Source organism: Helobdella robusta (assembly GCF_000326865.2).
Source record: "Helobdella robusta unplaced genomic scaffold HELROscaffold_3, whole genome shotgun sequence".
Classification (NCBI taxonomy): Eukaryota; Metazoa; Annelida; class Clitellata; order Rhynchobdellida; family Glossiphoniidae; genus Helobdella; species Helobdella robusta.
The window spans coordinates 2,375,620-2,401,987 of record NW_008704501.1 but is presented as its reverse complement, the minus strand read 5'-3'; the positions used below and the strand labels follow the sequence as shown (position 1 = coordinate 2,401,987).

General features: G+C 32.2%; 3 protein-coding genes across 3 annotated transcripts; 2 read left to right on the top strand and 1 right to left on the bottom strand.

The window, feature by feature from the left end:
• Nucleotides 1–2,646, top strand: HELRODRAFT_161212 (hypothetical protein; the record flags this gene model as incomplete). Its single annotated transcript, XM_009021154.1, has 3 exons — nucleotides 1–3; nucleotides 395–559; nucleotides 1,519–2,646. 3 exons carry the CDS (start codon nucleotides 1–3, stop codon nucleotides 2,644–2,646), a joined length of 1,296 nt encoding a protein of 431 aa, XP_009019402.1.
• A 6,733-nt stretch (nucleotides 2,647–9,379) lies between these two features.
• On the top strand, nucleotides 9,380–10,680 carry HELRODRAFT_161211 (hypothetical protein; the record flags this gene model as incomplete). The annotated part of the gene is made up of 3 exons (XM_009021153.1): nucleotides 9,380–10,146; nucleotides 10,218–10,299; nucleotides 10,474–10,680. The coding sequence occupies 3 exons, from the start codon at nucleotides 9,380–9,382 to the stop codon at nucleotides 10,678–10,680; spliced, it is 1,056 nt and encodes a 351-aa protein (XP_009019401.1).
• Nucleotides 10,681–15,301: 4,621 nt separating this feature from the next.
• Nucleotides 15,302–20,019, bottom strand: HELRODRAFT_94350 (hypothetical protein). The gene is made up of 5 exons (XM_009021152.1): nucleotides 17,866–20,019; nucleotides 17,629–17,733; nucleotides 17,230–17,356; nucleotides 16,827–17,064; nucleotides 15,302–16,287 (listed from the first exon to the last, which is right to left on the bottom strand). The coding sequence occupies exons 1-5, from the start codon at nucleotides 19,942–19,944 to the stop codon at nucleotides 15,750–15,752; spliced, it is 3,087 nt and encodes a 1,028-aa protein (XP_009019400.1). The 5' UTR covers nucleotides 19,945–20,019; the 3' UTR covers nucleotides 15,302–15,749.
• Between the last annotated feature and the right edge of the window lie 6,349 nt (nucleotides 20,020–26,368).

Sequence of the window (26,368 nt, the reverse complement as noted above, 5' to 3'; positions counted from 1 at the left end):
ATGGTAGGTCGTGCATATGTCAATGCGTGAGTTGCAAGTTCACGCACGCTGTAATGCTAAGCAGATGCATTTCAAACTCAACCGCATGCGTGTACGCGTGCATGTGTGTGTGTGTGTGTGTTCGTTCGTTGGTTTGATCGTTTGTTTGTCCGTTCGTTTGTTTGTTGGTTTGTCTGTCTGTCTGTTTGAATAGGCAAAATTATTATTTCTGTTGACATACGTATCGGTTGTTTTTTTAAATAACTAATTAAGTTGAAGTGATCAGTTTGAGCGTATCAATCACGAAGCTTGCTGAACAATTTTGTCACTTTAAAAAATGTTAATAAATAAGAAAATCATTAAAAAAAATATTTGAAATAAAAAAAAATATTTGAAATCGATGATCTCGAAACAGAAAATTCTGAAAAAAACAACGCCACAAAATTTATTTAAAAAATACGCGAGCGCGGCAGACAGGACGAATCAGGAGGTAATGTTAATAAATGCACTCTATGCTAATTTGACAGACTTCTCACGATTGGTTGACATGGTAATATCGATTGAGTGCAACGAAGTACAAGTCGGTAAACAAGAACCGCTGACTCAATTATGCCTGCTTCTACATTTTTATTAATTTCAATGAAAACTTTAAAAACAATTCAACTTACAAAAAACGTTTCAGTTTCACTTTTTCAACATAAGAGGCATATAAACAAAACCCACACAGCGCATACACAAGCACACAATCTCAGAGTTAATTAAATAAAGTATTACAAACATACAACATGCACCTACCAGACACTAACACACACACTCCACACACAAACACACATAAAACACACACGCAAACAAACACTACTGCACACAAAAGCAGACAAAATCTTTTGAATTTTCAATTAAAATAAATGGCTACTATTCTTCCTTAACTAGTATGTCGGCATGGCATTTCTCCTTTTGTCAAATTTTTGTACTTTTTATTCAATTTTAAAATCACTGCTACCGGAACGATAGCATCAAAAAGGACACTAGTTTGATCACAGAGAACGCAAGGTTAATGAGATGCCAGAAAGAAAATTGTTCCCAGAAAAAACTATAATGGTTATTTTTCGCACAATTTTTTAAATTGAAATTGCACCAACAGTTTGTAGTTAATCAAAACGTGAGTTGTTTCTATTTTAATTAATTGCAAGGAAAGTTTTATAAAATTGCTATAGTTGATTTCTGAAAAAATTTAATGAAAATTTTTCCAGAATTCATATTCTCGCTAAAGTTGTTGCAATTGTCTATTGGAAATAAAAAATTGATTTTTGAAAAGATCTTTTTATTTTTTATGGCCGTAAATATTGCTGAGTGGTTAATTACGAACGATTTTTTTAATTTTCAACATTAAAAGTACTTTTAATGAGAGACATAATAAAATTTGAAAATACCGAAATAGAACAAAAACTCATTTAATTAATTTAAAAAAATCATTGAATTTATCACCACAGGAAAAGAACATTTTGTTTTAATTGCAAATTAAAATTTCACCCAACACAGATCGGTTCGAAAGCGGGCCAGGAGCCAGCCATCCAATACATGGACTTGTACTGGATCGTCTTCATCGTCGTCCTGTCTGTCATCACGATTTCAACACTGCTCACTGCTGTCGTCATCTTCAAACAGAGGAACAACAAAAAAAAGCAAAGTCAGAGATTCAAGTCACGCATGGAGGCATTAAAAGCTTTAACTACAAAAGAGATAACTAATAGTAACAGCGGCAACAACAACAGCTTCAGTTCGTCCAATATATTGGCTGAAAGTGTGCCTCTGAATGCTAACAACTTATCAAAGAGATCGAGTGAGTGCAAGTTTGAGAGGCAAAGCATGAAGATGATGGATGTTGATAGAGACACGAAAGCCAACGTATTTGTTGCCGAACAGACTCGCGTCAGTTCGAAAATACCGCAGTGCCCCGATAGACCGTACGTTTTCATAAAAAATATTTCACCTTCTTCATGCTTTGAATTCAAGACTGCAACATTCACAACAAAGTTGGACGCGTTGCCAGAGGATAATCAGAATTTCAACAGAATTAACATCCTGAACGCAACAAAAGGTATAACGACTTCACATTACAGCAACAATACAATGCCCCTCTCAAGCTCCATTTCATCAACAAATTTATGCAAAAATAACAACAACGACCCACAATTCAATTCGTTAACCTTTGATCAAAACGGCAGTGACGGAAATAATTACTGTTGCTGTCCGTTAGACGTTGAACTCTGCAATAATGAAATGAGTGCCATCGCCATGAAGAACATTTATTCGAAATCATTAACGCGCAAACTCAACAAATCAACGAAACAGTACAGCACCCAACAGTTCAACTGCAACAACAGTTACGTCAACACGCTGAGCTCTGATGCCAACAGCATTATAGAGGATCCCAAAATTGTTGTCAGCAAAGTGAGAAACGTCGTCGCGAGCAACAAAAACTCGAACAATGATGCACCTAACAACATCGTTAGGGCGGGCAGATCTGAAGACCAATGTACTTTAATGACCAGACATCATCCTCATCAGCAGACGCACAGCCAGCAAAACAGTCTATCAGATAACGATTCCTGCTTGTCAGACACAGTATGTAGGATAATCTTTTGTAGAGATGCATCATTTTTATAATCTGTAAAAATCTTCTGCTCTAGTTCTTGTTAATAATTTATTTCTTTTATTATATCGTTTCAATTCTCACAATGCCGAAAGCCAGCGGGCAATAAATAATGAACGTTGTCCATAATGATCAAATGCAAATTCAAAAATCTCTTTCAAAACATCCAATCAGCTCATTTCTTTTACTTTATCTTTCTTTTTAAATCATTCTTCCATCTCCATCTTCATCGTCACATTATTCTTTATCATTTTTAAAATAAATTTCAACTTCACATCATTCAGTATCATAATTTAAAATAGGTTTCAACGCTCAACATGCCAACGTAACTGCTAATATATTTTGATACAACCAAATTTATTGTCATTGTCACATTTATCTATTCAACATCGTCAATCTGCATCACAATCATCAGCCTCTACAAACAAACAAACAAACAAACAAACAAACAAACAAACAAACAAACAAACAAACAAACAAACAAACAAACAAACAAACAAACAAACAAACAAACAAACAAACAAACAAACAAACAAACAAACAAACAAACAAACAAACAAACAAACAAACAAACAAACAAACAAACAAACAAACAAACAAACAAACAAACAAACAAACAAACAAACAAACAAACAAACAAACAAACAAACAAACAAACAAACAAACAAACAAACAAACAAACAAACATGTGAGTCATGCGCTCCGGTATGTTTATCTTATCTGCCGTCTTTGATGACGTTGAGTATGAAAGCATGCGTCGTCACTTCGGCATTAGTTAGCTAGGTTACGCTGATGACAACAATGATGACATCAGTAGTGAAGTCAATTAGAACATCATTTGTGTCATCAGTAATGACGTCATGATGACATCAATGATTTGAACAAGGTTCATAAAAATATGTTTGAATCGAAAAAAATTGAAAAAATAACCGAAAAAGTAGATTTTTCTGTTTACCAAAAAACCCAAAATGTTTGTAAAATGTGAATGGATAATTATTTTCAATTGCCACAAAATGCTTGGAATGTTTTTGTTAATTATTATTAAATGTCTATTTCAACTAATTTTATTTAGCATTGTAAATGCGAGTTAATCTAAATTCATGAAAAAGTGCTCCAAATGATTTTCCGAAGTTGTTGACTGACAGGCGACAAAAAGTTATCATTATATGTTATAATAACTCAATACTAAAAAATGCTACGTAGCTTAAAACAGGAGTATAGGGAATAAAAATAAAATAGAACATAAAACTGCACATGAATAAACCCATGAAGTAACTAATTTATTAAAAACGAAGCATTAAAAACTAACACACACACACACATACAGACACACCCACGCACAAGCATACAACACACGCACGCACACCACACACTCACACACAAACAACAAACATACAACACACACAAACAAACAACAAACATACAACACACAAACAACACAAACACACAATCTATTTTGAGTTGGGCACACCTAAACTTAGTAACTGTTGAGTGATTATTACACGTAAGAAGCTGGCTGAGCTAACAGCCTGATCAAAAAGCAGCTTGTCATCGCCGGAAGCTCGCCAGCCGCATGTGACCTGTCCCAAACGAGACTTGTCCAATTATTTCGTGTGCGTGCATGCCATTACGATGATGATGATGAGGATAACAGAACCACTGATGACGAATTCGAAATTATTTAGAAACCCTATTTAAAACCCATTCATTAATAATTTCATGTTCTACTAATCAGTGCCAAATAAACCATGTCGAATTTACAATATTTTCAAATAATGAGCCAGGCTAATGGATGTTTTTTGTAACACGGGCAACCGAAACTATAAAAGAAGCAATAACGGTAGCCACAACGTCGCAACGTTATATAAATATTTATCGGGCAACAGGGGGACGGCGTAAATTAGTTTACATGAATGTGCGCAATAAAGCTTTGATGGCTCTTCCGATATTACATCATTTGAAATATGCTCGAGCAATAAACGCATCCGACGTTCCATTATTGAAATTAAAATTTCTGGAAAAAAATTTCAATTTAATGATAGTATTGACATTTGCATATTGTTTTGAAACGTATTTCCTGATTTGTATAGCGATTAACATGTGATGACTCCAGAAAAATTTGTGCCAAAAACCATTTTTCCATATTACAGGAAGTTTAGTTAGAGGAAATAAACCAAATGCCAAACTGTTTTTGACGGAACGCTGTGATGAGATTAAGTTGAAGATTGATATTCTGAAAAAAAAACCTTTTTAGATTCGTTGGCGTCATGAACACCTCATCATAAAGAGAGCTCCTACACTATGCACCGGTCCGTTTATAAGACGTTTGAAATTTAAAAAAGTACAGGCATCAAGTAGAAAGGTATAGTTATTAGGTACGGCCTGGTAAAATTTATTTGTTGCAACAGTAAATACCCGAAAAAAATATACGAATATGTTAGTGGTTCCAAACTTTTGTTTGAAGAGGTCTCTTCAAGGAACAGAGATTGTCCAAGTTATTAAATTGGGATCCCAAGTAACCAGCACAAGAGCTGACAAGTTTTGATTGCAGTCCTCACCTTTCAAGTAGGCTGGTGCTGGAGGTGGGGGAGGAGTATGGGGTCAGCCGCTGATTCCGTTTCAAAATCTTGCAAGAGTTTTTTGCAAAATATTTAATAATTTTGTTAAAATAATTAAATATTATTTTATCTTCACATTTTTAATTGTTTAAAAAATAATAAGCTCAAATAGCTTTAATGCTTTGAAAACGAAACAATTATAAAAATTGAACATAAGAATGCAAAATTTTTTTGAGACAAAAAAAAACAATTAACGCACGTGTTTGAATAAAATGTTTTTTCTCTATCCCCGAGAGAAATATATTTGTAATAATGACTTGAAAAATTTTTCATGTTATACATTTAAAAAAAATGGAGCTGTCCATTCATTCAAGTAATTGATGATAATCAGAAAAAACATCAAAAAATTGCTCATGTACAGCGCACAGTTAATGCTTGTCCCGATAAGTTTTAAAAATTTTCACGATAAAAGGATTTTTTTATTTTTTTGTATGAAACAATTTTTCACTGACAAAACATAAAAAATGAATTATAGCCAACATTAAAACGCGAAAAAATGGCGACAAAAGCAATATGTTTTTGTTAGGAAGTTTTTTTTATTTTTGCGATAACGAAACAAAAAACATTTTCAATGTTTTGCTTTTGTGTTTTGTCATCAGATTTTTATTTTTTCAATGTAATTCTGACAGTATAATATAATTAAGCCACAGATAAAAGTTAAAAAGTTGTTAAACACAACAAAAGAAAAATTGACATTTAATAAGGCTACAAAAACAACATAAGTTCCACTTCTCAAAAACTAATACTTAACTTGTCGAATTTTTGATATTGATCAGATCTGACTGGTTCTATGAATCAGATTATAAATTTACAACTTTTAGAGCAAAATTATTCAACTCATGTTTAGAACACTATCAGAACCCTAACCATCATAACTCCAACGCCTGTACAAACCTTCAACTCCGACCTTCTTCGACAACTTGGCTCAGACGAACCGCTTAAACATTTTCAACACTCCCATAGTTACTATAAAATGTTTCGCCGTACCTTTACATCAAATCACACAACAGAAACGTATGGGTGATAGTTCCACAAAATAAGAATGATTTGACTTTAGCAGAAATAACATTCGGACCAGGTTAGCACAAACGTCGCCAGACTATCTCCGCTAATTAACAAATATATCAAATTTTAACGCAAATGTTATTTAATTTTATGAAAAGCAATTGTTGAAAAAAAATTAGTTTGAAAATTACAAAGATTTATTTTGTTTATTTTAATTAAATAATTTTTGCCTTTTTTTAATGATTTTGCATCGTGGTCGACATAAACAAACAAACTTTTAGCCAGCTCTCAAAATGCATTATTTCCTATTCTCAATGTTGATTTGTTCAAACTTGAAAAACAAGAAAATAACTTTTTTAACTAAAAATAACGCAACTCAACTCAAAAACATTTTGAATTAGAACTTCAAAAATATTAAAAATTAGATCTTCATGCCACTTGACGGTTTTAATCAAAAGTGAAAACGCAAATACTTCAATTTTGATTTTCTTGCATGGGAAAGTCAAAAAAATGAAATATGTTCTTCATTAAACATTCAGTTTTTTTATATAAGCTTCCACAGTCATGCAAAACATTTCTCCAATTTAACGTTTTTTTTATTGGGCAACGCTGGTTAAAAATGGTAACAATGTTAGCATATTAACAGCTCAAAATGACAATCACTTCCAAAATATCGCCTAAAACCAATTATATAGAGTTATATACCCAGGTTTTGAAGCAGAAATAAATTTTGTAACATTGAAAAATTTTCATAAAACAACGCACGTAAGAATTGGATATTAAAATTTGCAGTCACCCAAGTGTAGTTCTATCTATTCATTATATACATGACCTTATTCACCAATCTTCCATAATATATGATCAGATTGCTTATCTAAAGGATTCGATTGGTTATTTGAATTTATCCTAGCAGAGTAATTGTTTCACTTACATGGTTTTTTCAAATAAAAATATCAGAGAATATAGAACATTGTAGGTAGTTTCTTGAGAGTGAAATACAAGAATGTAAAAGTAGCAGCATGAAGATCAACATGTGAGTTACAAATGGGGACGGGTCCGCGTTAATCTTTACATACGACTGCCAGCTAATGAACTTTTCACAGTTCAATGAAACATTTAAAAATGCAAACGTTTGATACTTCTTTTGTAATTAATTCTAACAAAATTTAATTTCATGTGGCCGGCCATAACATCACACAATTTTTTGAAAATTGTTTCGAATGTAAGAAAATGAAAGTAGCGATCGATCAACCCACCAAAGGCAAAACTTTGCAAATCAAACTTTAGACTTTAATTTACTTTTTTTTAGCTTCAAATTAATTACACGCAAAAATAATTTGTATTTATTTTTTATGAATCCATTAAATAGAGGCTAATAAATGAATTTCGTAACGCTTAGTACGATCGTTGGAAGAAGCACGCCAAAGCTTGGCAATTTGCAGCGCGCATATAACAGCAGATTCACTCACTAGCTCTCCATCACAAACATCTGAGAGCTCTCTTTAAAATACGACCGTGCAATGCTGTCTGTTTGCCTGGTGATTAGGACAAAACGCAATGTTGTTTGCTGTCTGCGTTATATTGAAAGTTCCTGTTTATTTTATATACGCACGTGCAGTGTGCGCTAATATCTCAAACGCGTTTGCTGGTATATTCTATGAATTACAATATAATATACCACATGATCCTCTCAGCTCTTTACTGCTTTTTAATTATTTGAAATAAAACAAATTCTAGCGTTGAAATTTGTACAAAAGTTTGATATTCGAATATAAAATGAAAATAATATCAATTTTGAATTAAAACTTGATCAATTTTAATTGTTTACTAATGTAAAATTTTTATAAAAACAGTATATACGCGTATGAGAATCAATAAAGTAGTTAGCTTTTTACTAAAAATTCTGACTTCTTTTTATGTAATCGTACAAATTATTATTTTGGGAGCAGTGAGGTTCACTGAATGTAGATGTTGTAGGTGAGGGTTTCATGACTTATGTGTCATTTGCACGGGCTGAATTTGCGAAATGGAGGAATATGGCGTGGAAAGAAACTGAAAGATGTCATCTCAACATTAGATATTGACCATGAAAACCATCCACGCAAATTCTAATTCCCTGTATTGAAACGAATAAAATATAGAAAATGTTACATTGTTTAAATTTATTTGAAAAAACTCAGGAAAACACAATCAATTTTCACTCAAATTTCAAATTCATTAACTCTTAGTGTTTAACTGTCTTGACAGAAAATAAACATTAACCATTCCTAGCTCGAGTGCTTAGTGGAGTTGTTAAGTTAAGGCGATGACTAAGATGCCTTCATTTGCGGTAAATCTTGTTTTGCATGTTGTAGGAGTCTAATGAGGATCTGCCGAACGTCTTCGTTTTACTGATTTTGTTGCTAATATTAAAAATTATTTTTAAACTGCAATTAGCTACCATAATCAAAGTTAAAATTCATAATTGAAATTATCTTTCTTTAAGTTTACAATTAATTTAAAATTAAATAAATTGTCAAGAGTAATATGTATTAACAATTGCCTCAAACAAAATTTCGCAAAGTTGCATTCAGTTGAGAAATGATTTTAAAAAAAGTATGTTCGCAGGCATAAAAATTTGGTTAGAATAATAAATTTCATATAAAACTTTTAACTTAAATATTGTAAACCAAAAAAGTAATGCAGTGATCAAACAAGGTGTATAATAGTCATTTGTGGTTGAAAATATGACACCACTTGAAGTTATATTTCGTGCCGAAGTATTCAACATTAAAATGAAAATGTATACACAACATGCGGAATAATTTTGAAGTGTTGACAGACGTGCGGCAGCCCAAAAATTTTAAATCAAATAGTGGCAAATAAATAACAAATTTTCAACGCGTTTCAGCATGTGGAAAAAACTTTTTAATTTAATGAATAATTTAGTATCAACGTTTCATGCAATCATAACACGCCATTTATAAAAAAAAAAGATTTTTTTCTCTCATGAAAAGTCACAAATTTGAATAAATATTTTATACATTAAATATTGCAGTTGCATTTGTTCAACCAGCACCAACAGCAGCAAGAACAACCACAGCAGCAGCAACAACAGCAGCTACAACAACCGCAGCCTCGACAAATGATTCACATTTTGCAACACCATCAACATCAACAACTGCCAGAAAAATACTTCCAAAATAATTCCAACCAACACTGTCTGTCAGTTGAACATTCGTCATCTTTTAAAAAAAATGATTCAAATGCGGACATCTCATCAGCTGATCTGGATCTTAACTGTAACTCTCAAACGCAAATACCAGGTAAATACAAATCTATTTTGAAGACAAAGAGTAATTTTAAGATGAAAAATCAAAATATGAACTCTTCCTTCACTGACGCTGGCTCTGATACAATCAATATAAATAACGACCCGGCAAGCCGCAGGAGCGCTCATCTAGGTAACAGTAACGCATTCAACAACGAAGAAAACAGATTCAACAATCAATCAAATTACTCCTCATCAGACAGCAAATCAATGAACGAAATACTTTTCACCCCAAAAATCAACTCGCCAAAAACACTTTCCTCATCACCATCAGCGTGTAACCAACAGGATTATGGAGGCAACACAGCTCATACAAACAAATTCGTCCAATGGTCCGGTCAACGCGCACAACAACTCACACAACACAAGTTTCGGACGCAGCAAATGCAGTTTTTGGATCAACGTAATAATTCGGCAAGACTATTTGCAAATGTTCATTTGTCATCGGAAGGCAATAAGCGGCAGTTAAATGAAGACGATGCTTCTCATCAGAACTACGAGCTACAACAGCACCAGCGACAGACATTTTCATCAGAGGTTTTCAAACAAGAGAATGAAAAACGCTGCAACAATCACATGCAGTCATTTTTTCAAATTCCAAATTCTTCTCTTGTGACTCCTTCATCACCACATGACTCATTTGTATCGGCAGCTGCTGCATCATCTCCATCATCGCTCTCCACAGCAAAAACATTGACGCCGTTGACAACGTCACAAAACTTGGCTCTGTCGAGGTCTTCGCACACACACACAGACATCTGCAACCAAACAGTGAACATCATAAAATTAGAAAGGCTTGAACATCTCGTTTAAGCATTTAAAATTAATATCATTTTCTCTACGAAACATTAAAAATTCACTCAAAACACAAAACGTACATCTCCTTAAATATTCGTGTTCATTTTCAGAAACCTCTCAGAAACCTCTCAGAAACCAGAAAAGTAGCCACTCTGCACGCAAAAACGAAAGCGCAGTCAAATGAAACGACTCTGCAAGTCACATACCTACATAGTCTGAATTACTTTGCGGCAAATAATATTACATCGGATCAAGAAGAAACATTTGTTCTGCTATCTTACGGAGAACACAAACAAGAAATAATGTTAGAGTGTTGATGATTTCAATGCTATTGTAATGTTGACCGGTTAGTTGTGCCTTATTAACGTTGAACCAATGCTCTGAATGATGAAATAACATCGTGAAAATCCTGATTAGTAAATAAACATGTAAAACGTCATTTATTATCATTCGACATTCAAAAACCCAACTTTAATGTTCAATTCAACAATTTTAAATGTTTTCCAAGCTTATTTTTTCAGCAATTATTTTATTTGTTGATGAAAAATAAATTTTGATTTTTATATTCAATCATGTTTAATTATTAACTATTTTTTTAAATATCATGATTACCATTACAGATATATATTTGTGACAAGATAAAAATTTCACAACTTGTTGTTACAGTAGCAAAATTTAGAGCAAAATTCCATAACGTACATCTTGGTCCTTTCATTACTAGTAACTGAAACTTGAAGATTTTGGGGAAAAAATTTTAATTTGGTTGGATGATCAAACTGGATTTTTTTTCTTCTGCGTATGCATGTAATTAAAATAGAATGAATTGATGTTGATTCGTAGAGCGAACGAGATTTATATCTCCGATGTCATTTAACAAAATGTTGTTCTCACCGAGTAGATATACTATGAGACTGATTTAATTTTTGTCATAATTGCTTGTTATATTTTCGTATTTTTCAATTCGTTACGATGTGTTTACAATTTAAATATTGAAATTCTACGTTCACCAAGTTAGCTTGTTAAATAAAAATTATTCGAAATTGTCTTGAATGTGTGCTAAGAAAGTCGTTTATGAATGAAAAAATTAAAATAATAAAGCCAGCTTTTATTATTATTGAAATAAATTAATTGTAATGTAACAATAATGAAAACTTCAAAATATTCACTAAAGTCCAAAAAAAGTCAGCTTATTTTAATGAGTTAGGATGTTGCCCACACTTGGAACAATCAACAGATCCCTGTAACTATATACGATTCGGAAAACCACTGCCCCCAAAATTAGCTTATTATTATGATTGTCAATTAGTTTTTTAGAAAATATAAGAAATAATTTTGTGAAAATTCATTAATTTCTGGTTTGTTTAGTTTAGAGCTCTGTGCACTCAGAAGAACAAATTTTGAAAAATGGGTTTGGTTTAACGATGGTATTTGCTTTGTATTTGATGGTGTTTCAAATAGTTGAGGTGTGCAAACATGTAAAATTAGCTTTTTAGCTTTTCGAAATTGTTAATAGAAATTTAAATTTTAGCTACGTCGTTAATCATTGCTGCTAATAACATTAAAACATGCCAAAATTATTATTATTAAAGTCTTTGACATCTTATCTGAATGTAATTCTATATCAAACTTATGTATTTTTGATATTTATATAACATATTTAAACAACACATCTATGCGTACATGTGTTCATTTTTTTTAATTTTATAAAGAATTTAAATAGAATTTATTTCTGAACTTATTTTCAACGTACATTGTTTATGATCAATATTTTTAAATTTCGTAAAGAGAAATTCTGATGAAATTTTTTTTAGTTAGCCACTGAAACAAAATTAAAATGTTAATGTGGGCGTGAAATTGACAAACGAGTGAAGACTCCATAAATTTAGATAGTGAATTTTTTTTGAAGAAAAAAAACTTCCCGCTCAAATTGGCTCGCAAGAATAAATAGTTGATTGCTTTCCGACAAAACAGTTCGTGTAATTTATTTTGATTCTCTCTTCTTAATTTATCGTTGCTTATTCGCACGCACCGCATCGCACCATTTCTCTGATTAGTTAAAAAAGATAACTCACTGCCCTTCATGTCGTTATTATAATTTTCACTCTAATATTCAATCACTGCCCTTCATCTTGTTATTATAATTTTCACTCTAATATTGTGCTGTATCTATTTTAGATGAATTCAAACCAAAAATCATTCAAAAGTGAATTTGAGTTCATCATATTACATGCATACGAATGAGTATTATTTTAGTTTTAAAATATTTGAAAAACTAGATACCAGATAATATTTTTAGAATAACAAATTGAAAATTCATTTTAATAGAAAGTCTTCATAAACTTGTGACTCCATGCTCCATTTGACGAAGCAACGCACATGCCACCGCGAAACGATGCAGCACAAGATTGATGTGAATGAGATGAATGTTTAAATAGTGGTCTGCACTTCAAACAAGTTAGCCCAGCGTTGCTTATGTGACGAACTGAACAGAATATGACATCTATGATTAAATGACGGTTGAACAATATTTTTTAAACGAGTAACTTTTTTTTATTACATTCAGTTACTTCATCAGCACAATATGCCTACAACTATAAAATTTATAGTTGTTGACATATTGTATTTACTCATATATTCTACAAAATACACAAACAATTTTTTGTTTCGAAATCAAATCTTCACGCTTGCACTTACCATTCATAGCTGGCTGATGATCACTGATGTGCGGCATTAACTTGACTTATATCCGCCCATCATGGCTAATGTACACAAAAATGATGAAAGATTCTCAATGCAATGTACTTTCAAATTTTTAAACGCCTTGTCAATATGTCACACTTTGTACATTTAATTGACATTTTTGAGTGTTTAAAATGTGTGAGAAGTTAAAATTTTATCATAGTCGTATAATCCTCAACGCATAGAACGAAGTCTTTTGAAGCGCACAGAAAATAATATTTTGAGATTAAAATGGCCAATAATGGTTAAACGTTCAAAAAATGCTTCCCCTATAAAATCTATCTTTATGAACAACACGAAGGTATTACAAATTATCTCCAAGTGAACAACATTAAAATTTTTTGATGAGCCTCGTGAATAATTTATTTGTTTTCTGATGTTTGACATTTTTGTTTATCTGTTGTGTGCAGTGTTGGGCTGAAGTTGTTCTGTAACTAAAATATGTTATAAACAGTTAGAAATGCTCTATAACTTTAAAAATTTAAAACATTTGTTAGCTAGTGTTATTCAATAAAACAAATTTCCATAAAAACTGCTTTCAGAACTGAGTCTTACAAAATTATATGCATCATCAGCAGCTTTTGGGTGCTTCCACGTCGAACTTCGTTCAAATTATTTCAATTTTTCTAAAACATTTTAAACAGCTTTTTTATATGAAAAATTAATAAAAAATTGAAAATTTTGAAATGAGAAAAACTAAGGTTGGTCACTTCTGTTGTAAAATAATAAATTTTGTGTTAACTTACCCTATGATAATAATTATATATATTATAATATTGTGAATATAAATATGTGAATAGATGTATGTGTAGACATTTATGTGAATAGAAATGATAATATTGCGATGCAAATGAAGTAAAAACTTGTAAAATTTAGAGTTTCATGCAAAAAAAAACTTGAAAAATGTGTTCACTTCAAACCAGATCAGTTACGATAAATGTCAAAGATTGTACTATTTACAAATATACTAGCGTGTTTGTTTCAACTTTTAAAAAATGATCTGGCATCTTCATGATTATTTCACTCATCTGCATTTGCATACATAAACATCATGACTTTTAATTGTTGTTTGAATCGAATTAATTCAGTTGGTCTGTTTACCAAACTAGGAATAAGTTTTTTTTATAAGTTACAAATTAGAAAAACCCATTTATATTTTTTAGTAAAGTAACAGATTGTAAAAATGCAAACACTTACGAATGATTAACGATGGCAAGTAATGAAATATTGATACTGCACTAATCTATAGCAGTTCAATTAACGTGTCGACAAGTTATTTTAAAAAAATAAAGTTCAAAGAAAAAATACCAAACAAGATTCAAAGTAGAAGCTTAATTTTTGTGTTCACTCATGCATTATTTTGTAGAGATCTAACAGGATTCTTCTTTCAGACGAACACGTTTTTTAGATTTTAAGAATTTTTCTTCCGTAGGCTACTATCGGGCAACATGGTAAGCAATTTTGAGGTCTTTTTTCGTGCCAAAATGATTAAAATTAATAAATAGTCAAAATTCGGTAACAATTAACCATTGGTAAAATATATTGACACTAATTATTTATTTTTTATTTATTTTTTTGTTAAATTCTCAATTATATAATTTAAAATTGCAAAAAAAAACCTGTGATTTTTTGTCTTATTCATAACACCATACTGAATCGCAACAACGACACAACCGCAGCAACCACAACAACCACATCAACAAAACCAACAAGCCACGTCTTCGTATTTCTGTTATTTTGTCAGCCGCTTAGATATCCTATCAGATGGACAACATCAATCAAACTATCTGCCTCTCTCACAACAGCAAACTTCCATGAACGCCAACATCTTTTAAGGCTAATATAAATTCAATAAAACTATTCCAACTTGTATATGCCATCAAAGTCATGAAACGTTGCTCACATCATTACTTTAAATTACCATAATCCTAAACACACCACCACATTCCAGTTGATCACCACCATTACACCATCACCATGATCATCACTACCATCATCACTCTAACGTCAACATCATTATCAGCACACTCCCACCAGGATGTGGCTGATGATCCTTCCTTTCATCACATCCTCTCAAATGGAAACCGTCAAGTTGTTCTTTCAAAGGAAATTATTTGTTGCGTTGGATCTTCTTTGCAATTTTCATTAACAAACATTTTTCCCAACTTGAAAATAAGTTTAAGGAAATAATAAAAGACGCACTGCTTGAGATATTTGATTTTTCGATAAGCTGTTTTTACAAATTTTATAAAAACGGGAAAAATGAATGTTTATATGATTAATTAAGTAGAGTACAATTGGAGAACAGATCAAGACAAGATGACAACAACACAAAACCATCAGTTACAAAAACGCCGTTTGACTCACGACCACAAAACCAATTATAAAATGCTTTGGAATAATAAAATATGTACAGGTCTCACAAATCTTCGATCCAACATTTATTTGAGCAGGCTTTTTAAAAACTTTGGTCAACATAAAAAATGTAGACAATTTTGTATAAAAAATAAAATTGTACTTTAAATAAATATAAATTAATATGTACAGAGAGAAAGAGCAAATAGTTCATATACACTATCACTCTGAAGGTGGCCTGATATAATAATTGTGCAGAAGTGGGTGTTATTAGTTTGGCTTGATGCGGTTGTTAATAGTTTGGCTTGTTCCATTTGTTCGACCGATGTAAGTCTTTAAAGAAGAGCTCATCAATCTCATTGCACAAATCTTCAGCGTCGATGACACTGTTGGTCGCCGGTTGTTTGTTGTTTTTGACTAGCATTTTGTTGTATGAGGCTGGCGAGGTCCTCGGCACATCGTCAGCGTCACGACAGGACTCGTCGCATCCCATGTCCACGTCGTCCACACCCAGGTTGCTCTTTAATATTTTTCGCTGACTTTCTGATGAGTCGCACATGAAATGATTGTTGCTGTCACTGTACAATAAGTTGTTGTTGTTATTATTGCTGATGTTATTGTTGAAGTTGTTGTTAATGTTAAAGTTGTTGTTGTTAAAGTTGCTGTTGGTGTTGTTAAAGTGGTTGTTGTTGTTAAAATTGTTGTTGTTAATGTTGTTATCAATGTTGATGTTCTGATGTTGTAAATCGTGGTAAACGGAACACGTCGGCAGATAACTGTTGGGGTTGATCATTGAATCTGCTTCCAGATTTGCAGGGTAAACATGACACCTAGCAAATGAAATGTTTTCAATGAGATTGTTGCATGAATATATGTTTAATAATAATCAAAGTTTTGAAACATTAAATCAAAACACTTCACTTCCAATAAATTGTTCGAATATTTTAAAATGAATCGCATTGCTAGATGAACAAGTTTCTTAACTTAATTTCTTAAAGTTAATTTGCAAATTTTTCATAATATTTTATAAATCTATTACATGAAAAATTTCATCTGCTATTTTGAGAGTTAATAAATTTTCAAATATAATGATTATTTAATTTATAAATTTTAAACGTATTTCAAATTTTTTAACCAAGAAAAAGAACCACAGTTTTCAATATGTTTGCGTTACATTTACCATTAACTGCCTATTGTAAGTTCACAATTGCTTATATTTTTCCATTAGTTTTTTCCTTAATCTGTCCATTTACAAAATTATTTCTATGTCGAAACATTAATTAAGCACGTCACTTCAAACATTAAAAAAAGTTTGGTGACATAATTTGGTTAGTTCGATAAAAAAAATAAGATAGTTTCAGTTGCTAACCCGTTGGCCGAGTTGTAGTTGTACTGGTTGGAGAGTAGCAGATCAGGTCCATAATCTCTCTGGAAGGTCGACATCTTCGGAAGGTTCGACTGTGTTGAGTAACTGTGCTGGCTGATGCTTTCCTGGGTCTGGATGTTTGGGTTGTTGCTGGCATTAAGCTTCTTACTGTTGTTGATAAGATGTTGTGCGTTACAGTTGGAGTCGTTGATCAGCTGTCGTTTTGAGCTTTTTGATGAATCTAGAATTGGACATTCAATTAATGGCATGAACATTTATTTGCTATTTATTTCTATATTTGTTTTGAATGAAATGTAAATATGTAAAAAAAATTTATTCAATTCATTTAAGTTCGATAGTTTGTCTTAAACGCCAATCTAATGATGAACCGATTTTAAGCACCAACCCACTAAATTTGATTTCAGACCAAACTCGCCTTCTTCGCTGGGTCCGTGACCACTGTCTGTGTTCGATCCATTCCCTGATTTCAAACTCTCTGCATCATCTTTGTTACGATTTGGACGCTGCTTTGTCTGGGCGAAAACATTGTTCAGTGATAGTCAAATATATTCGAGGTTGATCGTTTAAATATTAATGCTAACTGTTAAATTTTAATTTAAAAATTTATATGTGAATTATTTTTAACAACGTTCATCAAAGTAAATTTTCGATACAGTCAAAAATGTCATATTATTTTTATTTTTTACGCCTATATATTTAAGTTGATCAGGGCTTATAACAGAAGAATAATCATAACAATGAAAAATACAGCTATAAATTTTTTAAAATATAGTCAGCCACTTACCTGAGGACTCTTGCAAGTTTTTGATGAATGCTGTTTAACGGGGAAGGTGCTGTAAGCATTAGTTGATGGAGAGAACAGTGGACAAGCCTGGTATACATTGGAGGTCTGAAACGTTTTAAAATGTATTGTGATCAAATCGTTCAAGCGTTTGACATTTGAAAATTATCCAGATTACTTATTTGGCCTTATTTTAAACATGACTTGAAAATTTATTAAAAAGTTTGTAAAGTAACTGACATTTGACAAATTATCCCGATTGTTTTGCTGTTGTAAGTGTTTCAAAGCATCTTCCATCACAAAATTATACTTCCTTATTTCCTGATCGCTGCTGGTAGCTGGTTCAGGACTCTTAGATGTTTGCGCTTGTTGAAGTTTAATAGTTTCTAATCTGCAGTTGTATTTATTTGTAGTTTTCTGTCTGTCCTGTTTACATAAAATGACGATAGCAATTATCAGCGCGGTTACTATGACGCCAGATACCGAAGCAATCAGCATTATGATGGTTAAGTTGGTGTTTGCTGTCGGCTCTGAATACAAATTCTTCCATACAAAGGGTATCGATTTGTTGACGAGGATGTAAAGTTTTGAAAAAACCATTCTCGGTGGTACACCGCCATCTTGTGCCGTAATTTCCAGCACATATGTGGAACCATCTTTATCTTTGATGTCTTCCAAGAGCGTTAGTGTTCCAATTTCCTGCTCTAAAACAAAAGCGTTACTATTGTACGAATCATTTTTCAACACATACATCACTTTTCCATTTTTGCCAGTATCAAGATCTCTTGCTCTAACTCTGCCGATCACGTGTTCTCGGGGAGTTAGGCTTGAAATTTGGAAAGTGTTGTTAGTGGCGGACGGAAAATCGAATACAGGACTGTTGTCGTTTTCATCTGAAACGTGAATGGTAACGCTGGCTGAACTAGAAAGAGGCGGAACTCCTCTGTCACTTGCATATACAATTACATGATACGCTGAGACTTCCTCTCTGTCAAGTACTTTTAACGTAGTGATTCTACCTGACTTGTGGTCAATTTCGAAAATGTCAGACGTTAAATAATATGTTACATCGCCAAAGTGCCCACTGTCTAAATCCTGAGCAGCCACCGTTCCAACTTCTGTACCGACATCCTGGTTTTCTGCAACCGCGAATGAATAACTCGTATACGTGAAAATAGGATATTCGTCATTTAAATCTTGTAAAAAAATAGTTACACCAGCTGAACTAGAACGTGGAGGTGAGCCATTATCTTTGGCAACAACCCAAAATTTTACCGGATCTCTAAATTTTTCTTTGTCTAATGATATGACTGCTTTTAACACGCCTGTATTTTTATCTACTGAAAAAAAATTAGACATAGTCGGAGGTTCGACGAAGTAATTTATTCTTCCATTGTCGTTACTGTCGGCGTCAGTTGCATTGACTGTTAATATTGTAACGCCGACGACATTGTTTTCGTAAATTTCTCCTTTATAAGAATCTCTCAAAAACACTGGATCGTTGTCATTTTCATCGAGTATCTTAACGTTCAGAGATTTGAGGGTTGTTTGTGGCTCATCGCCAAGATCGATACAGTGCACTAACACTTTATAGAATGATTTTGTTTCTCGGTCTAATTTGCCATTTACTAATATCTGATAATCATTTTCAAACGTCAAATTCATTGAAAAAACGTCTTCATTTAGAAAACATTGAAAATTTCCATTCCGTTCAGAATCTTTATCATTGACCGATACTTGTGCCACGAATGTGCCTAATTTGCTGTTTTCCATCACTTCAGCCAAATCTTGCACATTTGATAATGTAGTTATTGCGATCTCTGGAGCATTGTCGTTAACATCAGTGACCGTTATAATGACTGGAACGGAGACGGCGACCGCACCGATACCTTTGTCTCTCGCGATTACTGATAGGTTGTATGTAGATTGTGTCTCATAATCTATGTCGTTTTTCACGATGATGTCTCCGCTGATTTCGTTGACACCAAAGAAGTGTCCGTATTGATTGGCGCTCAATATGGAAAGCGAGTAATCGATTTGTCCGTTGAAACCAGAATCTCCATCGTGAGCTTTCACCTTCCCAATGATTGTGTTGACGTGGATGTTTTCTTCGATTTGTATGTAGTAAGCTTTTTTCTCAAACACTGGTATGTTGTCGTTGACATCAGAAACGATTATCTCAATGTTTAATGATCCGCTTTTGACGGGAGTACCGCCATCTTCAGCTATTAACGTTAGTTGGTATTTATCTTTTGACTCGCGATCTAAGCCAGCGTTCAAAACTAGTTTAGGTTCGACGTACTTGCCATTAATTTTCATTGAATCGTCTAATGAAAATTCGTTGTAATCTGATATTAATCTGTAGTTTTTAACAGAAAAAGCCAAACTGTCCTTGTCCCTGGCCACGGGTAATTCAAACGTCGACCCAACCGTCGATGCTTCAGAAATTTCTAAAACAACATCAGTTTCTGCAAAGTATGGAGCGTTGTCGTTTATATCGATGATTATTATTTTAACTGGTATAATAAAGAAAATATCCTTGGCGCTAAAAGCTACCCTTAGTTTAATTTCACACTGGTCGTTGAGGTTCGATTGACAAACGTCCAGAGATTCTCGATCGATGACCTTCGTTGTGGTCATTATGCCCGTTGCCTGCTCGATGGCGACGATGTCTGACGTGCCGAGTATCCTGAAAGACAACGAAGACGAGTTGTATTCGAACGATTTGGCATGCCGGTAAACATCACCGACGAACGAACCGGCGTCAGTTTCTTCTTGGATCCAAAATTTTATTTCGTTCGTTTGGCAGAAACATGGAATAATTATATTCAGCGCTAGAACCAAATTGAACGGTAGATGGCGTGTGTATTTTTGCTTTTGAGTTTTCATTATGTAACGTAAGTCGATTCAGCGAATTTCATTTGTGGGACGAATAATTTCAAATCTGAAAAAATTAAGTTTAAATTTTTTATTAATACATTTTCAACTATCGTTGTATACTTGAAAAGTTTAAAAACAGAATAGAATTTTTAAAAAAAATTGATCAATATTTATAATTTGCGATTCATCATTGTCAAAGTTAAGATAATAATTTTCTCCTAGTTATAACAAACGACAGGATGAAAGAAAAATTCATTCATTCATTCGGTCATTCATTCAGTTATGGTAATTGTTTCTTATTAAGTCGTAATTAATACCGTATTGATAGTTGTATAAAATCTTAGAACTTTTTTAAAGCGTGAAGTTGATGTCAGTTAACTGGGAAATGACAACTTAAAGAATTACGTTAACGTCCGCTTATCCGTTTGCAAATCAAAATTACTTACAAAATAAAATATTAATAAATCTTTTCAGAAATGTAAATCTTTAACTTCAAGAATAATAAGCAAGAAATATTCGTAATTTTATAAAGTCAAAGTGACAATTCATATTTCATATTCAAAAGAATGATTTAATGTTCATAAATAGTTAATAACCTATACGAATTGCGTTGAAAATTTTGATAGACTCACTTCAATCTGCAAAATTAGCCATTCATTTTTGTTCATTTAATTATTTTATTACAATATGTATATAATAAGCTACTTAATTTTACAGATATTTATCTTGGATTGGACGTACAATAATATTATTTATTTGCTTTAAATATTTAACTTTCAAATTGAATTAAATTTAATTTAAAGCAATCACTGGTCATAAATAATTAAAATAAATAAATAATAGTTCAGTTAAAATTACAAAAGTCGCAATTGCGAACTGCTACGTTAAGCTACTGTAATCCACAAATTTCAAAATAAAATCCTTACATCGAGCCTGTAGTTAATAAATAATACTATCGTGAAATGTTTGAAAAGCCAAAGTGAGACTTATCCAGTGGTAAACATAACAACGAAGTAACAACGGCGAAACATCTGCTCTGCAAATAACTTTCATGCCTGCCTGCCTGTCTGTCTGTACTGTATGCCAGCATTTATATATGCAAAGCTCTTTCATACAATGTATTCATGTAAGAACACAATACATTTATATAAGGACCTACAACATACATTTTGTACTGGAACACACAATATACATACGTAAGAACATATAACACATTTATATATGAACATGAACATATATCTCATTTATATACAAACATACAACATAAACCACACATGAATATACATTACTGAACATATATTATTAATTTATACATCTATATATACGGTAATTTATGAAATCTAGTGTTCAATAGTTTTTTGTTATACTTCCCAATATTTCTAAACAAATTCTTTTCGTCATTATTTATTATATTAAAATTAAAATAATTACAGTTTTCAAATTTATTCTCGATTTTTACAATCAATATTTATTAGCACTTGTGGCGGTTTATATAAAGAATATATATGGCTAATGCCATATCTAGGTGCTAAAGATGATTGCAAAATCAAAATAGGTCCGATGCATTCGAGAATTAATGAAAAACTGTTTATTATTCTCAATTTAATATAATAAATAATGACGATTTGGTTATTTTTGGTTAGAAATATTGAGAAATTTTACAAAAAGCTATCCAACCCTATAAATTCAGTAGATTTCATAAATTGCTATGCACGTATACTTTTATATACACTATAATATTATACATTTATATAGTTTCAAACAACACACAAACAACTAAAACGTATCATATCTACAATTCATTCATACACAACACATATAAACACATTGATTACATTACCTATAATATGCATGCACAGGTTTTCGTATTTCAATATAGGAACAAATGTTTCAATAGTAATAATAGGTCTATGTTTATCTCATTTCTGTATACTACAAACACACATACATACGTGCATACACACAAACATACACATATTTTAACGTTGCTGTATGTGTTTGCGGATGTGTATGCACGTGCGTTTGTCTTACTGGTTGTATGTCCAGCGGAAATTGTACTATGAAAATAAAATGAATACCTGGAAATCTAAATAAAATATATAAATCATCGGATTGATTACATAAAACTTTAATTGAAAAAGTCACGAAATGAGCAAACAACAAAAACAACCTGTTCACACGTGCTATGACTCTTTGATCGTTACGCGATCAGACATGTTAAGAGTTATGTTGTCGTTGTTGTTGTTGTTGTTGCTGTTGCTGTTGTTGTTGTTACGGCTGTCATTGTTGCTAAGATGTTGCTGTTGCTATGTTGTTGTTGTTGTTGATGTTTCTATGGTGTTGTCGTTGCTGTTTCTATACTGTTGTTGGGCTTGATATGATACGAAACGTTTATAACAGCGAAAGTCGTTTTCTCATGTACCCGTAACTTTTCCTGTAGTATTAATCATCACGAGTTTAACATATGACTGTCAAATCAATCCTCTAAGATACAATCGTTGATCAACCAATCAATCCTCCAGCAAAGATGTACGTCTCACGTGAGGCTGACGCAAGCAAAACAATTAATACGACAGTATTTTGTGAACATGATGCTGAAAATTATCATTAGCATTGATGCCTGGTCGGCTTATTTACTTTATATACGGAAAAACCTGACGTGTTTCAAGTTAAAACACATTTAAAATAAATAAATGAACAAATATAAATATGTGTTTGTATATATACAAATGTATGTGTGTGTGTTTTGTGTTTGTTTGTGTGTGTTTTGTGTTTGTTTGTGTGTATGTATGTATGTATGTGTGTGTGTGTGTGGTGTGTGTGTGTGTGTGTGTGTGTGTGTGTGTGTGTGTGTGTGTGTGTGTGTGTGTGTGTGTGTGTGTGTGTGTGTGAGTCAATCCGAAAAAATATTCTATCATACAAAAAATGTACCATCAATTATTGATCTAACTAACTATCTATCCATCTATTTCTCTATCCATCAATTTTTCATTTATTGATCCATCCATTCATCCATCTTGTCAATCTCTTTTTCTATCTATCCATCCATCCATCCATCCATCTTCTCAATCTCTCTCTTTCCATCAATCCATCCATCCATCCATCCATTCATCCATCTTCTCAATCTCTCTCTCTCTTTTTCTCTCACTATATAAATACTTATATAATTAACAATTATTTATACACACAAACACATACATATCTATTTATGCGTAATTGTATATATACATATATATCTATATATTATGTGTGTGTACATATCTCTTACATACATATCTGTATAGATTTATACGTAATTGTATATTTAGATGAATATATATATATATATATATATACATATAGTTATATATAATGTGTGTGTATCGTGTGTATCGTCACATCGCGCATGTAACAATATTCATCTCATACGTAATTGCCGGCTTATCCTATACATTTATGCTGTCTCCCATAATGAATGTCATCTGCCAATCATTCTACTAACTCCGCCCCCGCTCATTGTTTGACGCACAAGATGGAGAATCCATTGTTTGCTTGCAACCATTTTTAAACCATTAGGAAAACATAAACCTGACGTCATCATTAGTATCATCATCATTATCATTATCATCATAATCATTATCAACATCGTCATCATCGCCATTGTTGTCAACTAACAAGCTGAGACGTAATTACTGTTTGACAGCATCAACGTCTCAATAATAACATCAACTCGGTCATTTGTCATCTATAGCATCAACATTATTACACTAACAACACTAACCACATCAATAACATCCAAACCATCAGTAACGATAGACTATAACGGCAAAATTGATATTGAAACCACCAGGTAACATTATTTTCATTTAAAACACTAACATAATCAATAACATTAACGCCAACAATAACATTAACGCCAACAATAACATTAATGCCAACAATAACATTATATAATGACACGGCTACATGCAGTGACTGGCTGTAAACTCAAATAATCAATAACACTAACTCTCATTCAATTGATTTCATATACGTCATCTCTGTAAGCCTATACTCAGTGTATGACTTCCTATATACACACACATCACAACAATACATCAGCGTGTTCATTAAATGAAATTAGCATCTGAACATTCATCAATCATAATTTACACTTAATTACATTTGTGTCTAATTACTTAATTCCGTGATTTAATAAAAAAAATATACTGACCGGCTTAGATCAAAAGATATAATAAGATTCATATAAATGCAGAAATTTTATAAGGTCACACAACAACAATTATTGTTATAAGCTAGGCATAAATAAATATTTCACAGAATCCACCCATTAAAAGACGATAAAAATTTTTTTTGATGTATATCTCTGTTCGTCAAAATAACTCTACATCCTTTTATTTTCTAACTCCAAATACCAAATATTAATAATGAAATAATTATAAAATCCTATTTAATAATATTAATAATAATAACATTAATAAAGTACTAATAATAAGAAGAAGAAGAAAAAATAAAATTAAAAGGTAGATGCGTAAGCATATTATATGGAAAAAATGTTTGCACTTTATATACTGTATAAATGTGACGTCTTAGAATTTTGTACCGAAAAATTATGGATAATTCCAACAATATGTTGGAAAAACACATATAAGTAATAAGACTATATTGGAAAACCCCATACAATGAATAACCATACATCGGAAAACCCCAATTATAAATAAAACAGTAGTTTCGAAACTCTCATATGATGATGATGATTGAATCAACTCATCTTTTAAGAAACATCGTTAAAAGTCACGAGCCATTAATTACATGATGAATGATATTTTACTGTAGGATTTTTTCTTTACGTATGTATGTAACGAGCAATTAATTTATATTGACAAAAAAAAACTTTTTGATCCTGCTTGTCTGTCTGTTTGCATGTATTCGTGTCTTTCTTTTTTTGTTCCAACTTTTATTCCTGTTCTGTGTGTGCGTGTTGTGTGTGTTGTGTGTGTTGTGTGTGTGTGTGTGTGTGTGTGTGGGGAGGGGGGTTTGTGTGTGTGTGGGGAGGGGGGTTTGTGTGCGTGTGTTGGGGAGGTTTTGTGTGTGTGTATGTGTGTGTGGCTTTTGTGTGTGTGTGTTTACTCAAATTTTAATAATATAATAATTACATGACGAACACGTAGCAAGGCATTGTAGTAAACTTCTCAAGTCGTAAGCACAATATTTGTTTATTTATTTATTGGCTATACAACAATATTTGCTAATTAACAAACATAATGTGAGGACATTTTTTAAATGTTACCAATTTCCGGGAAACTTTATACTTCGCGAAAAAATTACTTCTTATATTGAAAAAAGAAACAAAATTTTTGGATTCAAAAAAAAAATTTCATTGAATATCTCATTAGTATTCTATGGAATGAAATAGCTAATTGCCCTTGTGTGATCTCAGTTTGATTGAAACTATCATTTATTAATTATTTAATTGATTGAAGAGACTTCAACGATAAGTGGAGCCTCAATGATATAACAACAAGTCATTACAACAACAAACAAACGATCATACCAACCAACAAACAAACCGATAAAAATTTCATGCAACGAACAACAGACTTGAATATCATCGTATTCTGTTAACATTAAATTTTCCATCCATCGTCATTAATAATAATACAATATAAAACTAAACAAACATGGTTTAGACAACAACAACAAAAACCCCAACAACTCAAACAACAGTCTAAACGACCACATTTCGACATAACTTTAAATGAGAATCAATTCATTAGGAAACATATTAAGCCTCTGGGCACTGCAAATGATGTATGCTTGGATGTTTGGCGATAATGGTTTGAGCAAATTAACATCATCGTGGTCGTCGTCTTTTTGAATTTCT

Coding starts and splice junctions, on each gene's coding strand:
- HELRODRAFT_94350 (XM_009021152.1), bottom strand. CDS start 19,944: ATGAAAATTAATGGCAAGTACGTCGAACCTAAACTAGTTTTGAACGCT. Junction 17,357..17,628: donor AAACTTGCAAGAGTCCTCAG/GTAAGTGGCTGA, acceptor GTTTTCGCCCAG/ACAAAGCAGCGTCCAAATCG. Junction 16,288..16,826: donor AACTACAACTCGGCCAACGG/GTTAGCAACTGA, acceptor TTCATTTGCTAG/GTGTCATGTTTACCCTGCAA.